Below are 22,421 nucleotides of genomic sequence, written 5' to 3' on the forward strand. Positions count from 1 at the left end.
AGGATATGCAGATGCTGATTATGCAGGTGACTTAGTGAATAGAAAAAGCACATCAGGTATGGTACAGTTCCTAGGTCCATGCATGGTTTCTTGGGGTTCCAAGAAACAGAATACTGTTGCTCTATCCACAGCTGAAGCTGAGTATGTAGCTGCTGCAGCTTGTTGCTCACAAATTCTATGGATAAAACAACAGTTAAGAGATTTTGGTATTATCTATGATTGTGTTCCTATCTATTGTGATAACACTAGTGCTATTTGTATTTCAAAAGATCCGGTTCATCATTCCCGAGTCAAACACATCCACATCAGACACCATTTCCTTAAAGATAATGTTGAGAAAGGTTTGATCAAATTAGACTTTTGCCAAACTGATCACCAAATTGCTGATATTTTAACTAAGCCTTTGAACAGAGAGAAACATGAGAAAATGAGAATGGAACTCGGAATGATCAAGCTAAGGTAATTGCCAAATTGGAGTTCCTCTAAGGCAAAAGCAAAAATCATGGTACATATAGACTATTACAAACACAAAATCTTGTGTGCAAACATAGTTGAAGCTTACCATCGTGGCAAATTCACTCACACATCAAATGAGCAAGGTAAGCAGTTCCTTTCAAACTAGTTAAGTCAGAGATACGAAATTAAGCAAGTCAAAGTCAAACACAATTTTTTTCATTTTCCTTTTATTTTTATCTATTTTTTATTAAAAACCGAATACCCATATTCAAAGAATGTTTGGAACGGTTCCATTGGCAATAAATAGGAGAAACTCTTCACTTTCCACAATCAATCCATGCAACCCCCTTTCTCTCTCTCACACGCCTTCTCCACTGACATCACCTCTCCTTCCACCTATAAAATAAAAAAACCTCAACCATGGTTCTCACAAGCAACAACACTGATCTCACATCCCTCAAACGAAAGAGAAACCCTTCATCTCCTGTTCCCATGGATACCTCACCCATTCAATCGCCAATTCCTCTTCGATCCCACAATCCAATGCTCGCAATCACTCAGGGGGAACAAACCAACACTGACATCGAAATGAAATCCCCAATCTCAAACCCTAGATCCTCCACAAGAAAATCCAAAAAACGACGAGTGGAAGCTTCTGGTGAAAACATCGAGGAAACAGAGGAGATTGCTCAAACTCAGGGGGAAGTAAAAGGGTCCAAGAAACTCACTGCAAAGGAAAACAATCTGGTCGAGGGGTTCGCAATCAACTCAACATGGTGTGAAGCCACGAAATTTAAAGAGTTGATGGAAATCCTTGAACAACAAAAGTGGGTAAGTCTGTTGAGTACCTATGCCAAATCCCCCTTAATTCCTGAAGCTATGAAAGAATTCTGCAAGAACTTTGCATGTGTTGATAATGTATGCTCAAGTAAAGTGAATGGAACTCGCATCGAATTTGATGCATCTTATCTGGAACAGCTGTTTGGTACACCCAATAGGGGTTTTGATATGTGGCTCAAAGGTCAAATCACAGTGACCATAGATAATGTAGATGAGAAAGATATAGTTGGTTCCATTGGAGGAGATTCTAAAGTATCCACCTCCACCTCACACAACTGCTTTTCACCTCTTCAAAAATTACTGTTTAATATTGTGTGGAGAGGTGTAGTTCCTCGAACTCAGAAAAGGAACATAGCAAGTCTGTTTGATGCATGTCTCATGTATTGTCTTGAAAGGAAAATTCCCATAAACTTTCCTGCAATCATGATCAAACACTTATCCACCTGTATCCCCAAATTCAAAATTCCATACTCCTCCCTTCTCACAGAAATCTTCAAAAGCTTCTCAGTTGACCTTAGCCCATACTTTGTGATTCCCTTAAAATCCACCCAAATCCTTCAACTTGAAATGCTCCATCTATTAAATCTTAAAGTGGTTCAGGGTAAAGTCATTAGGGCTGGAAAGGAAGAGAAACAAGATGAGGAAGATCAGGAAGGAATTGCAGTTAAAGAAGAAGTGGAGGAGGAGGAGGAACTCGAACAAATAGAGGTCCCTTTACCTCGAGGGAACAGGAAGAGTGTAGGAAAAAGAAAGAGCATGAGGGTAGCAATGAAGGAGAACAAGAAAAGAGGGCCTGTCTTCATGGAAATAAATGAGGAAGGGGATGTCAAGGAGATGCCCATAGAGGAGGATGCTGTTCCACTGAATCAAGAGGAACTGCCTGAAACTGTTAGGCCAAGAAAAAGGACACCCAGATCCTCCAAAAAGTCCAAAGCTCGTCGTGTTCCATCTGAACAGGAACATGTTCAAGATCATGGGGGTGCCTGGAACACAAAGGATGATCAGATATTGGAGCTAAAGGCAACAGTTGCTCGTCTGGTGGAACTACAGGAGGGAACAGATCACAGGATTAGCTCAATGCAGGCCCACATAGGTGCATTGGTTACAAGTGTCAAGACTCTCCAAAACGATCTTCACCACTACTCAGAACAAGCCAATGCAACTCGTGCCACAATCCTCACAAAGATCAACAATCTGGAATCTTTTGAGGAGACTGTGATAGAAGAAACTGCTGGTTCTGGTTCCCCATCCCAAGCCTAAATCACCCTATCCCATGTTTCTTTTATCTTTTGCCATGGAACAATCTTTTTAATTTGCTTTCGGTTTGTATAATTTTCAAACTTGGGTATTTGTTCCATCTTATTTTGACTTGCTTGGTTACACATATCTATGCTTTCTAGTCTTGATCATTACTGCTTGCTTTCAATTTATTGTATGAGTTAGTTTAATACTTTGAGGCTAGCTTAACTTGCCAAACGTTGATCGTGGGGCACTGTGTTTGGAATGGCTATATTTCGTGCTATGCTTTTTGTTGATGTCAACAGGGGGAAGTCATGGGTGCAAACTTCCAAGGCACACTCAATCCAGTTCCTGAATCAATCTCTCTGAATCTCTCTGTAAGCCAAGGGTGCTCCTCTTTCTTCTCTCTAATCTTTCTCTTTTGTTTTTCAAATTTTTATGTTCTGTTTCACAATAGTCTGTATAAGTTCTTGTTTGTTTGTACTTACTCTCTTTGTAAAAAGTTTGCAAGTGTTGTCATCACCAAAAAGGGGGAATATTGTTGTTCCTATGTTTTGGTTGATGACACACACATATTGCAAACTTCCTGATTATGGTTGCTAAATGACTTTGAACAGGCATATGCCCAAGTTTCTATTAGGATAGGAACTTGAATAAACTGGTGAAGTTCCTGAGGTACACTTGGAACAGTCAATGGAGTTTCAGAGATGGAAGTTGTATCTGTTCCAGTTTGAAGTCACAAGAGGAGCAACACAGTTACATATCAAGAGTTCCGAATATCCACAAGAACTATTACAGACTCATAGCCAAGAGTTCCTGTGTTAGCTAGAGAGGAACTCATCAATGTTCCTTGGCTGGAACGTCTGAAGCTTCTGAGTTGCAAGTTCCAGACAAAGGGAAGACATGAAGTCTAGGTAGTCCACTGTACTTAGAATTTTATGTAAATATTAATTATGCTAATGGTATATAGAGTACTCAAGGAACTTATGATTTAATTAGGCCATTTATTTTATTGGAAGCGATTTTTATGGAAAACATTTCATAAATAAAAACAAGTTTTGCATATTTAATATAAAATAGATTTACGTTTTATTTTATTTAAACAAAACTTATTTTCCTAAAAATTCTCCTAAGTTTTTGTAGATAAATAAAATCTGTTTTAAAGAAATGTTTTAGGGTTTGATTGAGTCAAATCACCAACTGCTTCATGGCTGAACGTGGGAAGTGGTCTTCCCCTTGTTCCTCAAGTCAAGGGACGTGGAGACCAAAGTGCTGGCAGTTAGCAGTTGAGGTTTTGAAGGGAACTAACCCTAAGGATAAACACTATAAAAGGGAAATCGTTTTTGGTTTAAAGCACACAAACATTCTGAGAGTTTTTGCTTTCCTAAAAACGTTTTGTCTAAGATTTTCTAAAACAGTTTGTGTCCTAGTTAATTCAAAGTTCCTAAGTTTCTTATATCCTCACAAAAGCATTATTAATATCTAGAGTTATCCAAACACGAATTATATTTTGTATTAGTAAGGATAGAGTTATCCTGTTTAGACTTAGAGTTTAAGTCTGAGAGAGAGAAGTTAAGGAGTTGTAATCGAAGTAGATTACTGTGAGGAACACGAGTTTGAGAGGAACTTGTGTTGGAGAGATTATTGTAATCGAGGCATTACCATAATAAAAGAATTCTCTTCTTGATTAGTATCAAGAAGTTTTCACAATTGTTGTTATTGCCTTCTCTATTCTCAGTTTCTTGATTGTTTCTTAAGTTCCGCAAGAAACTTTATCAAAGTTCTAATTACAATTCACCCCCCCCCCCCTCTTGTGCGTGTTCCTACTGGAATAACAATATCCACCAAATCCCATTGTCTCCTCCATGCCATGAAGCTCTCTCTACCTGGAATTTGTTTACTTCCCCCCAATTTCAGATCATTAAATTCCACCTGGTTAAAATCCCCCAATAAACAATTTTACCATTGGATTCTGCTATACACTTACTAATATCATTCCATACCATATTTCTATACTCTATATAGGGTGATCCATACACCAAAATTAAATTCCATTCATTCAAACCACCATCAAAAACATCTGCCACTTTACAATGCATATAATTAGTGGACTTTTTAACTACCGTTAGCTTCAAAAAAGGGTACCAAAATAAAGCCAAACCTCCCGCATATTCAGAGGATTCTACTACTTCATACTTTGCAAAATTAAACATAGCCACTACCTTATCTATTACATGACTATTTGCCTTAGTTTCCGATAAAAACATAACATGTGGAGAAAATTGCCGGATTGACCATGCCAGAAATGGAACTGTAGGAGAATCCGGCGAGTTTAAACCCCTACAGTTCCATGCGAATATTTTCATTGTTCCGTTTGAGGTTGTTTAGGCCCAACCTCAAAGCCATCAATAGACTGTGAAGCAGAAATTGGCCCATCTTTACCTTCATTACTTGGTTTATTTTTCATGCAAGTTAACTCAAAATTTCCTTCATAGCAGGACCATGACCCTAGCATACTCTGATCCCACCAATCCCGCGAAAGAGCACTCTTTCTTTTTCTTCTTCTGAGGTGATTCAATTTTCTCTGAAGTCGACACACTCCCTTCGGATTTTCGTTTCACTGATGGCCTTCCAGTCTTGATCTGAATATTATATGGTTCACAAATTGACTTCCTCTGTTGTTCTGCAGTCTTCACCTTCCAATCTGTGGGATTAATCGTTCCTCCAGGAAATTACTGAAAAATTCTCGTTGTTTGACGCCTTTTTCCTATACTTCTTCCCATGATATGGCTTTCTCTGTTTATCATTCATCTGCTCCATTTTTGCTTGATTTTCTTCTTCATCATCACGACCACTGCTTATCTCCTTGCCTTTCCATTTTTGCTTATCCATGTCTGCATTCATGGACTCAATAGCTTGCATCTGATCCTCCATAATTGTCTTGAAAATTGCTAAGTTTGCAAATTCAACATGGGGAATATCACTGCAAGGAGAGTGATAGGAACTAGAAGAACCTGACTGGAGAGAAACATGAGAACCAGGGTTGATCAATGGGGAATTGGGCGAATCAATATTGTGAAGGGCTTCCCATAATTATGACCATGAATCTGGCCCGTTTGCTAGAAATAAATCTTTTGACACATAGTCATAGTACCCTATCTCCATCTGGTCATTAAGTGAGTTTCGGTTTTCTGGAATCGGGTATCTTTGAATATCACTATTAGAGTCCGCAAACGGAACTTGGGTTGGTTGGGCCCAATTTTCAACTTCTTGGATTAAGTTTTGGATGGTTGGGCCTCACGAGTTGGGTTGCGGCGAACCTTGTGAGGTATTTTCTTGCGATGGGTTTCCACCCCCACATGGCATTTCTCTCATACCTGATGATGGTGTGTTAGTGGAGGAACTGAGTTTTTTAAGTGAACTGGGTGAGTTTATAAGAGGAGGATTGAAAAAGTTTTTTGGTGGAGTAGGGATTTCATGTTTGGCGGGAATATTGAGATAGGGTAATTTGGAAACCAGACGTTTTATTTTTTGGCCAATTACAGAGGAAGAGTGTTGGCTACATTGATTAAACTTACTCGAATTGTGCGTACCTTTACTCATTTGCTTTGCCACTTAGCCATTCGAAATTAGCCCAGCTGGCTCCAAGTATCTCTTCTCCCATTTGTGCTTAAAACTCTTCGTCTTCTGCACACGTAATTTCATTTTCGAAACTTTCTTGGGAACCTCATTGTTCTCACAAATTCTGAGTGTATTGCCACGTCGGATCTGCTCCACGTTCTTCGGCCTTTGATCTACCTCCATTTCTCTTGTTCACCTATCGTCTTGTTCACGCGCCTCCTTGATCGCAGCCCTCCTTACCACTCCTTTCCCTTTGTCCAAAGGATCAATATCTCCATCCGAAGAAGATGAATATTTCTCACTAGTAGATGAACCAGAGGATAAATTATATAAGGCATTCCTTCTACATCGTCTCCTTCTTCTACTTGGACCCGCCTCATCATCTCCATCACCCCCCTTGTCATCATCATCATTATCATTATCCTCCAGAAAATGCATAGAATCAGACCTAATAGGGAGATAAAGGTCTACTCTAGTTGTGCGATAAAGATCATAATTCGGCAGTCCCTTGATCTTATTAGAATAGAGAGGAGCATCCTCTCGCCCATACATAATCCGCAAATCACTAGCTTCTACAATATCCTCATTGATCTCCCGATGAACATGATGCCATGGTGCTGAACAATGAATTATAGTATGCCCTATTTTCCCACATCTTTTGCAGAAAATAAACACTCCTTCATATCTAAAATCAACCCGCAGAGATTTTCCTTCCTCATATTCAAAGAAGCACCCTGGAACTAGCGGCTTTGAAATTTTTACCCACATTAGGGCTCTCATCCATCTTTTAAAACCTGGAACCAGAGATCTATCATAAAACTTCATAATCTTGCCTATTTTTCTCAGCACTACTTAAGCAACCTTTGGAGTGTGAAAGGTTAACGGTATGCCTTCAACCTTAACCCAGATTGGTGTCTCCGAAAAATTGAAAGAACGGAACGATGCCGCTGGATACCATGACTTCATCACCATCAGAGCACCTTGAAAGTTGAGTGTTGGATATCTACCCATAAAGTCTATATAATCTTCCCCATCTTGGAAGACAAAGAAAAACAGGTCCTCTTCCTTCCAAACAACTACATATCCCCTCATTCTCCATGAATATTACCAGTTTTTCACATCCTCAACGTTATAATCTCGATCATTTATAAACTTCCCAACCATCATTTTCTGGAAATCCCCCTTTGATGGATCTTTACTTCCCGGCGGTGGCACCACATACGGGCCTCTTTTCCTCAGAAAACTCAATGGAGAAATGGCTTCCATTGTTGCATGCAAAGTTAAAAAGACTGTAGGGAACTGGATAGAAAAAAACTAAACTCTACCTAGGATAAAATACTTTTCTAATTTAAGTCAACGAGAAAAATATCAATTAAATTATCCAAGTCATCCCAAATAGCAAGTTGAAAGTGAAAGCGGAATCTAGATAGAATAACAAAAGTACCAACAGACAGAGGAATACAAAAATGGACCATACTACAGCAGGAGATTTAGTTGTTTTTCTTCTTTTTTACCTAAAAAGTTTTAAAAGAAACACAGAGAATAAGAAGATGGAAACAAGAATTTGAAGGGAGAAGTGAGAGAAACTGACTTATTCTTTGTTTAAAAAATAGTAGAAAAGATTTGCTTTGTATATAGCAATAAATGCACTTTTAGAAGAAAATGAACAGTTGCTTTCAATATTCACTAGATTCTGTAGTAATTTTACGATGTTTTATTTTCAGATTGTATAGAGAGAAAATTTAGAGAGAGAACCTCTCATTTTTTGTATATTCCCATACTTACGAGAAAATTTAAGGATATAGACGAGGGCATGATTTTGTAATTGGTTGGACTTTAACCCAACGGAAGAGAAAGCATGATTTATTTTATCGATCTGGCTGATCGAAACACATGCCTATAATAGATTAAGAAGGATATACATGCCAGTCTAAAACTTAAATTGTACTTGGTATGTTAACTATGATAATCTATTACAGAGTATTTATTAGTTCTTGTTTGTATAAATATGTTAACTATTCCTTGATCCCAAATTTGTGATATTATTATCTTGTATAGTGAATCGTGTTAGGTGCGCACTTGGTTTATTGGATAGTCAAGCAAATTCAACGCTATGACTCCACCAGCAGCCGAGCTCTATGCAATAAGAGAGCAAATACAAGGTCGAAAAATTGGAGTTAGAAAGTGATGTGATGTCTCTTCTTACCATTAGGAGTTATCCCCTGTTGTTAAGGGATGTAGCCAGTTTAACGACAAGGGTTCAGCTCTCTGATCGACGGTGTCCCATATTCCTAGGGCAAGCAATCAGTATGGCAGCATACGCTATGGAAGTTGGGCACAAGGTTCATATGGAAGTGCCTCCTTTTGCTTATCAGGTTAATCTTCGAGGTCTTCTTGCTACTGTTGGTTAGAATCAGATTACTCAAGGGCATGCTATGTGTTAGGAAAAGTACGAGATAACAATCTAGACAAAGCACGCACAATATAAATAACGTGGTATACCCACATTCCAACTTGTATTATTAATCAAAACCGTTATTAACAAATACAATCAATCAACCTCACATGTGTTTCTCTCAAACTATGCCCAAGCTCAGGATCTCGAGCATATCAATCATAATGGTATAAAAATCCCTATTTATATACCCCCAACTTCCTAACCCTAATCCTAATATTAGGAAACACAATATTACTAGAATATTACAATTTAGGAGAAACCAATATACTAAAAAATCTATCCCTAAAATACAACTCGTAAAATAGGAATACAATAACATAATATATCTCCTAAATAAATACCTAGTAATATACTAAAACTCATTGCCATATTGGGTTTAATATTAACAATTCCTCCACTTCAACCCAATATGGTTAAACAATCAATTTAACGGTCACCATTGAAACACCGTTGTCCATCTGACAATGCCTCCCCTCGAACAAGAACATCTTTCTCTAGCACAAATGATTTCTTTTATTCTTCCAACCTTTGAGTATCACCGAACCCTTTTTAGTGACCTCCAAACTTGTTGTTCATCATAACAGTATAACCCAAAACAAAATCTACCAAATGAAATTAGATTCCGTTCTAGCTTTGGTACGTATCTTACTTCAGCTAACTTCCGAACACAACCATTGCAAAGTTTTACCGCAACCTCACTAATGTCGTCAACTTTTACCTTCTTACCATCCGGTAAAGTAATCATCTTCCCTTCACACTCTTTGTAGGATGAGAACCATTCCCTCCTATCACATATATGATGAGAACTTCCCGATTCAAGCACCCAGCGTCCTTTGGTCCCTTATCTTCTTGAACCAAAAGAGCATCACCAACATCATCATCATCTCCTTCCGCATACGAAACACGTCCCTTCTCGCGAGTTTTCTTCAACTCCTTCAAATCTTCTTATGCTTTGGGACACATAGTTTGTATATGACCCAACTCTCCACAATATAAACACTTAATATTAGGTTTATGTTTCTTACCAAATTTCTTTCTCTTGTCACGTGCATCTACCACGAATGCTCCTCCATCTGATGAGTCACCTGATCCTTGCTTCATCAATTTTTCGTTCTCTAGAAGAACAAAAATAGTATCTTCCAAAGCCAACTTCATTTTCCCAACCAACAAAGAAATAATCACAGTATTATATTTCTTTGGTAGAGACATAAGTAGTTTTGTCCTCATCCTTTAATTTTTTATCCAAATTATTCAATTGGTTGATCAAGCCATTGAAACAATTCAGATGATCTCTCAAATCTTCATCTTCTTCCATCTCGAGTCCGAACAAATCTTTCTTGAGAAAAAACTTGTTGGCCAAAGACTTGAATTGATATGTCTTTGTCAACTTCTCCCAAAAAAAATAGGGTTATCTTCCTCAAGAATATCATATTTAATTTCCATTGCAAGGGTCAACCGGATTGTCGATGCCGCATGTAACTTCATATCTTCGCACTTTGCCTTTTCTATTTCAGTAGGATTTTTGTCTTCAAGGGTTCTATACAACCCTTTCTAAATTAGGAGATCTTTCATCGTGCTCTGCCATAAGACAAAATTGTTTCTTCCATTAACAATTGAATCTCAAACCTTCCACCAACTTTGTCCATCACGAACCTTAGCTCTTGATACCACTTGTTAGGAACAGTCGAGATAACAATCTAGACAAAGGACGCACAATATAAATAACGTGGTATATACCCACGTCCCAACTTGTGTTATTAATCAAAACTGCTAATAACAATACAATCAATGAACCTCACAGGTGTTTCTCTCAAACTATGCCCAAGCTTAGGATCTCAAGCATATCTATCTTAATGGTATATAAATCCCAATTTATGTACCCCAACTTCCTAACCTTAGTCCTAGTATTAGGAAACACAATATTACTAGAATATTACAATTTAGGAGAAAGTGAGAAACCAATATACTAACAAATCTATCCCTAAAGTTTAACTCGTAAAATAGGAATACAATAACATAACATATCTCCTTAATAAATATCCAATAATATACCAAAACTGAAACTCATTACCATATTGGATTTAATATTAACAATATGAATGTGATTTATTTGGAAGCTACCACTTCGCGATAAATGCAGCACTGACCAGACAAATCATGTTTGGTACTATACCTACAACAGTTACTACTTCAATGGACACAAGTTCTGTTTGGGCTCCCAATTGGAAACTAATTGGGCCAGCAGTTCAAAGGCCCAATGGCCTCAAAGCAACAACATAAACAGCCATTTACCCCTCTAAAGGCTATTCAGCCACCAACAAGGCCCAAGGCCCAACGAGTAATAAATTACCTATGGGTCATTTACTACGCAAACACTATAAATAGGCTGCCAAGGCTCACACCTCAAGGTAGGTCCAATTTATTTCCTTAAGACTACTTTCTAGAGAACTCTCTCTAGAATCCGAGCATTGTTCTTAGTTAAGCATCGGAGGGGCTTTTCTCGGAACACCCCCGAGGCCAGTTATATTGTTCTTGTGCAGGTGAATTCGGACATAACTCTCACAAGCAAGCCAAATCTTTAACACCAACGAATAGGGCCTTCATCCGAAGCCCATTGTTTCAACGCCGGAACAATTTGGCGCCGTCTATGGGGAAGATACTTCAAAGCCTTGAGAAATCAGCCATTTTTGCTCCAAAAATGGATAAGAATAGCGTTAGCGTTCATAGAAACTCAGGGTCCGAAGCAGAGGTGCGTCCTCGATTGGAGGCGCGCCCACGGTCAGAAGCAAGGTCACAACCTAGCAGGGCTACCACCACAGTGACTTCCAGACCTCCAATCCCTACGCGAGAAGAGCTCACCGCGGCCATAACCATCATGCAAAACTTCCTCTTCATCGAGAAAGAGCAAGGCCTGGCAAATGACCGCCGCGAAGAGAGGAGAAATAGACGAAGGTTGAACCTATAACCGCCACCTAGCGAAGAAGTCGCAAGACCTGACCAAACACTCCCACCCTTGACGGGAACCCATATAACGTCAAGGTGGGTGGAAAATACGTGGGACACATCGAAAAGAGCTCCACAGCAACCAGAGTGGTTCAGGTCTCCCACTCCACAAGCTTTCCAAAACAAAACTACCAGTCAGCACACTCGGATCCGAAGCTCGGTGCTCAGCAGGTTGAGACCATCGATTCACGAGAGGTTGGGTGAGTCAAGAAGATCCAGTGACCGGCCTGAGGCCAGCAGCGGAGCAACGAGGAGAAGAAGGAGGAGGCAAGATCGTTCCCCTAGCCCCCTACGCACCCTCGAGCGTTCAAATGCAGGAACCTCGGCGAGCGGAGGCATTATAGCGAGGCTAGGGAAGAGGATCATGACCCCAACATCCTCCCCGTTTGTGGAAGAGTTGGTCATGGAAGAAATCCCAAAGGTTAGGCTGCCAGCCCACCTAACGTACAACTGAACCACGGATCTGAGGGACCACGTCATCTCCTACGAGTAGCAGATGTTCTTGAGCCTCCATTCTGAAGCTTGTTGGTGTAAGTACTTCACAACCACGCTAACCGGAGTGGCAGGAGAATGGTTCAGATCACTGCCAAAGGGATCGATTGATAGTTTCAAAGATCTAAGCGAGAAATTCTGTGTGCAGTTCGTGAGCAACAATCTCCCCGAGCGAACCCCCGCCGAACTGATTGCTATTCAGCAGGAGAGGGGCGAAAGCCTTCGAGACTTCATGCCCAGGTTCATGAAAGAATCAACCAACATTCCAAATTTGCAGCCCGATGTGGCAATCTTTTCCTTAAAGCACACGCTTCGGGAAGGGAAATTCCGCGACAAACTGTCAATGAAAAACCCCACCAAGATAGCTGACGTACTTCAAATGGCAGATGCGTTTATCAGAACCGAGGAGTTCAACAAAGCTGTTGCAAAACTGAAAGGTTCCTCGGAGCCGAGGGATACAAAAACAAATCAGAGCAAGCCCGAGGGCAGCTCAAGAAAAGGGAAAGAGAAACAAGGTGCGAGATATGGAAGCCCGAAGAAAGAAGGGAGAAAGGGTGAACTTCAACCCAAATACACCAACTACACTCCACTCTCTCTTCCCCGAAAAGAAATTCACAGCCTCCACAAGAATGATGAAAAATGGCAGAAGCCAAACAAACTCAGATCCAACCCCCTTCACATGAACAAGAACAAGTGGTGCGAGTTCCACGATAACTTCGACCATAACACGGAAGAGTGTAATCACCTGAAGGATAACATCGAGGATCTCGTCCGCCGAGGCTACCTCAAACAATACTTGGCCGACCAAAGGGAGGAAAAGGAAAAAGCTCCAAATGGCAAGCCACAGGAGCAACCCCAAAAAAGGATCTACGAGGCCACGTGGCACAAAATGAACGACATCTTAGTGGTGTTCGGGGGGCAGAGGTCCACCAACGCCAGCAAAATAACACTTGAGATCTCTTTCCCACCGAGTCAACTTCAGCGCTGTAGGGGAGAAGGAACCCATTCCTCCAAACATGACCTTCACCGCTGATGATTGCCTCGGAGTCCAATACAAACACGAGGATCCACTGATAATATCCATGGATCTCAACAACCATAATGTTCATAGAGTATTGGTCGACGGGGGAAGCGCCATGAACATCATCTTCAGAAACTGCTTTGAGAAGTTGATCCTCGAGGAAGGAGAAGACTCGATAACTAAGGTCGGCTACCCACTGATCGGATTCAACGGCTCCGCAGCAGTTCCCCGAGGAAAGATAACCCTACTAGTCACAGTTGGCTAAGGTCAAGCGGCGAGGAATGTCCGAGAGGAATTCTTAGTGATGGATTGCGATTCAGTATACAACGTCATCATGGGACGAACCATGATCCACAAAATGCAAGCAATCCCATCTACATACCATCAAATGATGATATATGTCTCGCACGCAGGCTTCGCCGAGCGAGTTAAAGATGATCAAGAGGTCGCAAGGAGAACTTGCCACACCGCCATCCGAAAGCCAAGGCTGGGAGACAGTTCTGAAGATGAAGAAGAAGAGAAAGATCCCTCGAGAGAGGAAAAAGAGGCGAATAGGAGAACGGCCGGATTGAGCAGTCTGGTGAAACCCGCAGAGGTTGATGCTCGTCCCGAAACCCCTTCTCCCGAGCCAGATCAAGAAATGGAGGATATCTTCCTCGAAGATGATTCAGACATGAGTGTCCGAATAGGCAAGGGCCTGAGCTCGGGACTCCGAATCGATCTTATCCAACTACTGAGGGATCACAAAGATATTTTTGCATGGTCGGTAGCTGACATGCCATGGATAGATCCAAAGATGATCTGTCACAAACTGGATGTCAGTGTTGAAGCCCGGCCAATCAAACAAAAGAAGAGGAATTATTCCTCGGAGAAAAACAAAGCCATCGCCGAGGAGGTGAAGAAGCTGCAAGAGGCAGGCTTCATCGAGCCATGTATGTACCCCAAGTGGTTGGCCAATGTAGTGATGGTCAAAAAAGTAAACGGCTCATGGTGCATGTGCGTAGATTGCCTGGCCCAAGGATTGCTATCCTCTACCGAGGATAGATCAATTGGTAGACTCTACAAGTGTTCATACTCCCCGATGACAGGGCAAAGACCGCATTTATCACAAGTGTAGGAGTGTTCAACTATAGAATGATACCTTCGGGCTGAAAAATGCTGGAGCAACCTACAAAAGGCTAGTTGATACGCCGATCAGAAGGGAAGGAACTTCGAGGTTTATGTGGACGATTCCATAGTGAAAAGCGTCAAAGAAGAAGATCACATCAAACACCTAGCCGAAACCTTCGGCAATCTGAGGAAGTATAAAATGAAGCTGAATCCGAAGAAGTGTGTCTTCGGGGTGAAATCAGGGAAATTCCTCGGATTCATGGTGAGCAAGATGGGGACCGATGCAAACACAAGAGCAAAGAGATGCATTCCAACAGCTTAGGGCCCACCTAGCACAACTGCCGACACTGGCCAGACCAAAAGAGTGGGAAACCCTATACTTATATGTCGCAGTTAGTCCAGGGACTGTAAGTGCAATACTCCTTCGGGAAGAAGAAAAGACGCAACATCCAATCTATTTTACCAGTCGAACTCTAACAGGCGCCGAAACTCGGTACCCACTTATTGAGAAAGTAGCCTATGTAGTGGTGGTAGCTGCACGAAAACTGAGACCCTTCTTCGACTCTCATCAGATCGTGGTATTAACCGACCAACCACTAGAAAAATTGCTAGACAAAATAGAGAGATTGGGAAGATTGGCTGCTTGGGCTTTTGAACTTTCAGAGTTCAGCATCAAGTATCACCCAAGGATAACCATTAAGGCGCAGGCACTCGCTGACTTCTTGGCCGAATGCTCGTACCAAGAGATGTTGGATAACACGAAGAGAACTTCGGAGGTCTACACTGACGGATCTTCCATAGTCAACGGCTCAGGAGCCGGGGTTGTACTGATACCTCCAACAGGAAAAATCATAGAGTATGCCTTGAATTTTGGTTTTAAAGAAACCAACAATGAGGCCAAATATGAGGCTGCAATCACAGGGATAGAGCTTTGCCTGTCTCTGGAAGCCAAACATGTTTGCCTCAAAACTGATTCACAACTTGTAGCCAACAAGATCCGAGGGGAATATGAGGCCAAATTGCCAAGCATGACAGATTATCTAGCAAAAATTAAATCCTTAACGTCAAAGTTAAGATCCTTCGAAGTCATCCTCATTCCACGAGGTCAGAATACACAAGCTGACGCACTGTCGAAACTTGCAAGCTCAACGCTTATCGACCTGAACAGGGCAGTACATGTGGAAGTGTACCTAAAAAGAAGCATCGATCTACCACCTCCCATAGTATGCAATCTGCACCCCGGGCCTAGTTGGATGGACGCAGTCATAGTATATAAAGAGAGGGGGGAACTTCCCGAAGATAAGGTGCAAGCAAGAAAGTTGAAAAAGTTCAAAAAATGGTTCATCATCGATGCCAATGGAGAGCTCATGAGAAGGTCATTTTCAGCTCCACTGCTGAAGTGTGTCGGACCAACCGACGTCGACTACATTCTGAGAGAAATCCACCTAGGCATATGCGGAAACCACATTGGAGGTAGGTCTTTGGCACATAAGGCAATCGGAACCGGATACTAGTGGCCCACCATGGTTTCCGAAGCAAAGACAATGACGAGGAAGTGTGAGAAGTGCCAGAAATTCGCATCGGCTATCCACCAACTAGCTCAAACCCTACAATCAACACTCTACCTCTTACCATTTGAAGAATGGGGATTGGACATCATCGGTCCATTTCCCTCGGCTGTGAACCAGAAGAAGTGGTTGATCGTAGGAGTTGATTACTTCAGCAAGTGGATTGAAGCCGAAGCAGTTTCTGCCATCATAGAAACTCAAGTCCATAAATTCTTCTGGCATAACATCATCACAAGGTTTGGCATACCGAGGCTAATGGTCTTCGACCACGGGAAACAGTTTGATACACCCCGCTACAGAGTTGGTGCAAGCAGTTTGGTATCCATCTAGCTTACTCGGCAGTATGCCACCCTCAAAGCAACAGACAAGCCGAAGCCGCGAACAAGCTGATCCTCAATGCACTCAAGAAGAGAGTGGAAGACCGAGAAAGAGGAGCTACCAGGAACACTTTGGTCCCTCCGGACCACCGATATACGGTGTCGAGGCTGTCATTCCTGTAGAGATTGGAACAGAAAGCTTACGGATCCAGTCATACAACAAGTACAATGGAATCCATGGAGAAAGCAACGACCAACTTCTGTCTGAAGCACTAGACCTACTGGATGAAGCTCGGGGCGATGCCAGAACTCTGAACGCAGCCTACTTGCAAAGAGTCAGCAAGCACTACAACCGAAGGGTCAACGCCATACCTCTAAAGGTCGGAGACTTAGTGCTCAGGAACGCTGCAACTGTTCAGAAAGGGAGGATCCACGGAAAGCTGTCGGCAACTTGGGAAGGACCCGGCATCATCCACTCCGAAAAGAGACCTGGCACTTATATCCTTAGACAAGCGATTTCTTGCCTAAGTTCCCGAACCACAAGAAATTGGAAGAACATACGAGTCTCTGAACAAATCTACGGATTTGAAGAACTCAAAACAAAACAAGTCTCTGAACAAATCTTCGGATTTGAAGAACTTGACCAAAGACATGTTAGGTTATGATACATATGAATAAACATAAATCATGCGGAAAAACCATAAAGCCAGGAAACATATTATTTACACATAATCATTTAGCATAATTCAGATGCATACACTTTGTAGCGTGCCCTCCCTAGCTGCGCCCGAACCGAACAAGAACAAGTCTTTAGGACTCCAAGTGTCGTCCCTCCGTAGATAGTCCACAGCACGTCCGGATCCGCCTTAAGATTGACCAACTAGAATCTCCCTTAAGGTACTATAATTTTCGGCAATTATGTGCAAAAATGTGACTGAATTTTCGCTCTCAAAAATCACTTTGAATACTTCAAAACTCGTTGTAAATTGTGAACCCATGCCACATATTTATAGGGGTATGGAAAGAGAATTGGAATCCTACTAGGATACGAATTAATTAAATTAGAATCCTAGTAGAACTCTTATTTAATTAATTTATCTTTTAGGATTAGGAATTTAATCATTAAATGAATCCTATACGCTTTAGGTTTCGTATGTGAACACAAACACACACACACGCACGCACAGCAGCCCACGAGGGGCGCCATGCGCGCGCGCGCAGCCCACGAGCACTCGCAGCCCACTGCCACGAAGCCCACACGCTGCCGCAGCCTTGGGCGCGCGCTGGGCCTGCCTTGCGGTGGGCCTGGCGCAGCCTTGGCTGGTGCGTTGTGGTGCGCGTTTCTCTTGCTGGACGTGGGCCTGGCTTCGTGTTGGGCCTTCGTCTAGCAAGCTCGTCTGATGCTAATTCGTACGACGCGCTTCCGATTAATTTCCCGATTCCGGATTTCATTTCCGATACGAACAATATTTAACATTTCCGATTCCGGAATTAATTTCCGTTTCGAACAAATATTTAATATTTCCGTTTCCGGAATTATTTTCCGATTCCGATAATATTTCCGATTCAGACAATATTTCCGTTTCCGGCAATATTTCCGATTCCGGCAATATTTCCATTTCCATTAATATTTTCCAATACGTACCATGTTTCCGTTTCCGGCAACATCTACGACTTGGATAATATTTATATTTCCGATACGATCCATATTTCCGTTTCCGGCAATATCATCGTTTCCGGAGTATTCATTTCTTGCTTGTGACGATCTCAGCTCCCACTGAAACCAAGATCCGTCGATTCCGAATATCCATAGATGGAGTATTTAATGCCATTAAATACTTGATCCGTTTATGTACTATTTGTGTGACCCTACGGGTTCAGTCAAGAGTAAGCTGTGGATTAATATAATTAATTCCACTTGAATTGAAGCGGCCTCTAGCTAGACATTCAGCTCACTTGATCTCACTGAATTATTAACTTGTTAATTAATATTGAACCTCATTTATTAGACTTAATATTATATGCATACTTGGACCAAGGGCACTATTTCCTTCAAGACAAGTCTCTGAACAAATCTTCGGATTTGAAGAACTTGACCAAAGACAAGTCTCTGAACAAATCTTTGGATTTGAAGAACTTGACCAAAGACAAGTTTCTGAACAAATCTTCGGATTTGAAGAACTTGAAACAAAGACAAGTTTCTGAACAAATCTTCGGATTTGAAGAACTCGGGTAAACAGACCTTTGGATTTGAAGAAATTTCGGAAAAACCGAAGACACTGAAGCTCAAAAGATAAACAAAGGCAAAGATAGACAAAAGCGGTCACAATTAGCAATCGAAACCATTTTCCATTCAATATCTGGGGGAAAATAATATTACATCAACAAGCTCGGAACCACCCGAGGAATCCTCAAAAATTGAAAAGAAAATAAGTTTAAAGCTAAAATCGGCAGCCATCAACAGATGATTACAGTCTACCGAAGTACAAGAAAGCAAAAATAAGCTAAAGTTATTAAGTACATCGCAGAGCTGAAGCCAAAAATAGAAGAGATTTAAGCGCAAATTCGGAAGTCCTCAACTGGAACCAACCGACTCTAAGGAAGACGACAGCCCGAGTTACTAAGGGACACCACAGCCAGGCCCCTGAAGGGTAGCTTTCGAAGAGGTGCCCACATTAGTGTCACCCTCAAAAGCAGCCTTTCGAGTCTGCTGCTCCTTGGCAGCTTGCTCATGCTCCTGCGCAGCTTCATCTCGGTTGGCTTGGCACTCGACCTCATGATCCTGAGCCTTGAGCCACTTAGGCACCTTCTCAGCATAAGGGAAGTTTGGCATGTCTTAGCGAACATACGACGAGCGGCACAGAGCCCATCCCAGTACTGATCTTGACATTGCTCAGCAGTGTACATTTGGGCCTTTTCCTTTTCAAGCTTACGAACTTCGGCTTTCAAAATCCGAATATTATCCTCCAGCACATGAACCCGAGCAACAGTTGTGTCAACAAATTCTTGGCTCTCCACCAGCCTTGCGATGATATCCTCCTTCTCCCTCAGCTTGGCTTCGAAGTTGGCCTTGTGCTCGACTTTCTCCTTCTCAAGAGAACGAAACTTCTCTGAGTCAGCCGTCATTCGGACAAGAAGCCTTCCAACCTCGGTACCAATATTCTCGGCCTCAATCCCTCCCTCGTAGGTAAAATCAGCAACCATTTGCTTAACCGCTTCAAGCTCAGAAACGAGGAAGTTGTCCTTCTCATCGAGGTTGGGGATATCATGAGCATAGATCTCCTCGAACCTCTGAAGCCGCCCCTCATCATGAAATTGAAACTCGGCCGAGAAAGAGGCCCAGAAGGTGGCCTAGAAAAGAAAAGAATAAACAAATTAAAGGGAGATCCGAAGGACATACAACAAAGCAAACATGAAAAGGAATGAACGGAGAAAACAAGATTTTCACTTACCTCATTCAAATGGTACTGGGCCATGTGGGTAGGATGCCTCTCCTCCTCCCCCGGTACCCTGAACTGCGGGATCGCTCAGAGCATGTTCTCCCGAGCTGCTGCAGGGCCCACCAACGACCTCGCATGAGCAGAAGGATCCTCGCCCAGGAACAAGGACGGGCATAATGGGCCATGTTCTCGTGAACCGCGGCAGGCACCCTCCTCAAAGGAACGTCGGAGCAGGGATCAACATGGACCAAACATACCAAAGTAGAAGTGGAAGTTGAACCCAAAGTCTCCCGAGGTCTCTTAAAGGGACGCCTCGGATCAGTACCCTCTTCCTCAGCCACGCCTTGCAGAACGTCCCTCGTCTTCTCCTCAGCAGCAACAACCACTTCGGTCTCCATGGCCAAAAGGTCAATGAAAACCTTCGAAGGGGTCTCCGGATTCGCAGCAGACACATTCCCCCCTCGAGAACAACAACCTCGAAAGGAACCAAAGGCACTTCAGTCGCCTTAGGAACCTCCTCATGAGTAACATCCTTGACCCACACCTCGTCAGCATTAATCGGCTTCAGAGGCGAAGGTATGGGAGTCTCCTTGACAAGAGGTTGATCCACTGGTTAGCTCGCAACCGAAGCTACGGCACTTTTCAGCTTTCGTCTAGGAAGAAGGATGAGACGACGAAGATCTTTGGGTGGACCCATCTGTCGAGCAAGGTAGCGTTCACCCGCTTCAGCAAGGCTCAGATCCTCAACAACAACTTGTCGAATCAATGCCTCAGAAATGGGAGGGCGTTGTCTCATGAACTCAAGGACCTCGGGACTAGGCGTTACCTTCCCAGAAGATTTAGAAACCTTCATCCTCGGTTTTGAAGGAGATTTCTCCTTAGAAATCTTCCTCTTCCTTGGCTTCATTTTCTCCTAAAAACGCAAAAAAAAGCAGGGAATCAGAACTAGTCGATAAAAAGACCAAGTGTCAAAAATAAAAAGAAAGCACTAGTTACTTCAGGCGCGGCGAGAGAAGGAGGAGACGAAGAAGACGAGATGATAGGAGCAGCAACTGTCACCTCGGGCCCCTGAAATACAAAGTAAAACAGAGGTCTGAGCCCTGACACAAGAAATAAAGGAGCACGGAGCCGAAGATAAGGCTAAATTGAAAAACGTTATCGGATTATAAGTAGTTACCAATTCGGGAAGAACGGTCTACAAAGGAACCACCTCTCCAGGGTTGTTAGAGTCCCAAGGGTCAGCCTGAACGTCTTGAAGATGTGCGAGGGCGTGCTACGAGAATTGGTGATTCTCTAACTTCGGCTGACGAGGGTTACCCTTGACAAAATCGTATGGCGGACAACGCTGAAGAATCTCGTTGCCCTCCTTCTTGTAGTCGAGTATTCTCGGTTTAATAGCAGCTTCACCTTCCTCTGCACCAAAAGAAAAACAAGAAAAATCAGATCTAAGGCACTATAAATAGGGAGGAAAATACCTCAGCCGAAACACGATCTCAGCACAAAAATTCTCACCCCTGTCGTAGATCCTACTGAGACCAGCGGCAGCGAGGATGACCTCCCGAGTGATGTAGTGCAAGTTCGAAAGCCAAAACTCAGGTTCCCTAGACGTTCTCGCTCAGAACCACTCCAGCAGGACAGTGTGGTACGTATTTCGCGGGTTGATAGGCCAATCCTCGATATTTCTTGGTCCACCTTCACGAACCACTTCGGAGGCGAGTAATAGTTTGGGTGCTTCGGATCAACAGGCACCCGAAACTGAAGCCACTGCCCCTTCCACTTGTGGACCGAGGATACATAAGGGAACGCTGTCAAATAAGAAACCCCGCCCTTCCGAGACTTCTTGTTAATTATGGTCCACCAGCCATGACCAGCATTTGCGTTCCTGACAAGCTCGTGCATCTCCTTAAAGACCCGAAGGGACGGCGGATAACCGAGGTAGTCGCACATCCAGCGGTACCCAATGATATGTCGCATAGATTTGGGCGTCAACTGAGCAAGCGAAATGTTATACTCAACCAGAACACGAGCGATGAAGGGATCCATAAGAACTGAAGCCCCTAGTCGAAGTGGTGAGTATACACAACAATGAAGCCTGGAGGAGGGCGAGTCACCCTCGCAAGCTTCTGAACAGGAAGCTCACATCAATAGCCCAAAGCATACTGGATGTCGTACAGGTCCTCGGCCAAACGATGGTAATGATCTTGCCTCGCCCTCACCAACCAGTCCCCATCAACAGCTCTGCCTACCGGACAGACAATCTCAGATTTATCGCTAAAGATAGGTGCAAGTCTCCCTTTGGGATCCGCCTCCTCCCAACGTCTTGGAAAGAGGGGACGAATATGAAAGTGACCAGTAATGCCAGTCCCTTGGCTCGATTCAGCGCGAACCTCCTCCCCCGAACGCTCTCCAGCAACAACCTCGAGAGAAGCTTCTCTCGGCCTCTCCAAAGAAACCCTATCTTCCTCTCCTTCACTTGAAGAGGATACCACTGCAGACTTCTTCTTCCATCTACCCCAGCCATGGTAAAAACCCTAAATCTAGATACCGAAGAGCAAAGAGCAGGGTAATGCCAAAAGTAAGAAAAACTGCAAACAAATTACCTTCCCCGAAGCGGAAATTGCCGACAAGTCAAACGGAGCAAAGTCCCGAAGTAAATTCCTAGTGAATTTGTAAAGATCTGAAGAAATTCACAAGAAGAAATCACCGGAATTCTGTAGAATTTTGAGAGATTGAGATGAGTAAAGTTTGAAATGGCGAGTTGGGTCGAGTATTTATAGGTGACAACCTAGAAAACCGCCTAACTTCCACTTTCATTCCACTCCACACGATCAAAGCACATCCGAAGAGACTTTCGAC

At 42.7% G+C, this 22,421-nt stretch overlaps 1 protein-coding gene across 1 annotated transcript; it reads left to right on the plus strand.

Moving 5' to 3' along the window:
- Positions 1-14,521: 14,521 nt before the first annotated feature.
- Positions 14,522-15,754, plus strand: LOC130471691 (uncharacterized). The gene is made up of 2 exons (XM_056841956.1): positions 14,522-15,303; positions 15,409-15,754. Exons 1-2 carry the CDS (start codon positions 14,522-14,524, stop codon positions 15,752-15,754), a joined length of 1,128 nt encoding a protein of 375 aa, XP_056697934.1.
- Positions 15,755-22,421: the final 6,667 nt, after the last annotated feature.

The sequence above is a fragment of the Spinacia oleracea genome, chromosome 4, assembly GCF_020520425.1.
Source record: "Spinacia oleracea cultivar Varoflay chromosome 4, BTI_SOV_V1, whole genome shotgun sequence".
Lineage (NCBI taxonomy): Eukaryota > Viridiplantae > Streptophyta > Magnoliopsida > Caryophyllales > Amaranthaceae > Spinacia > Spinacia oleracea.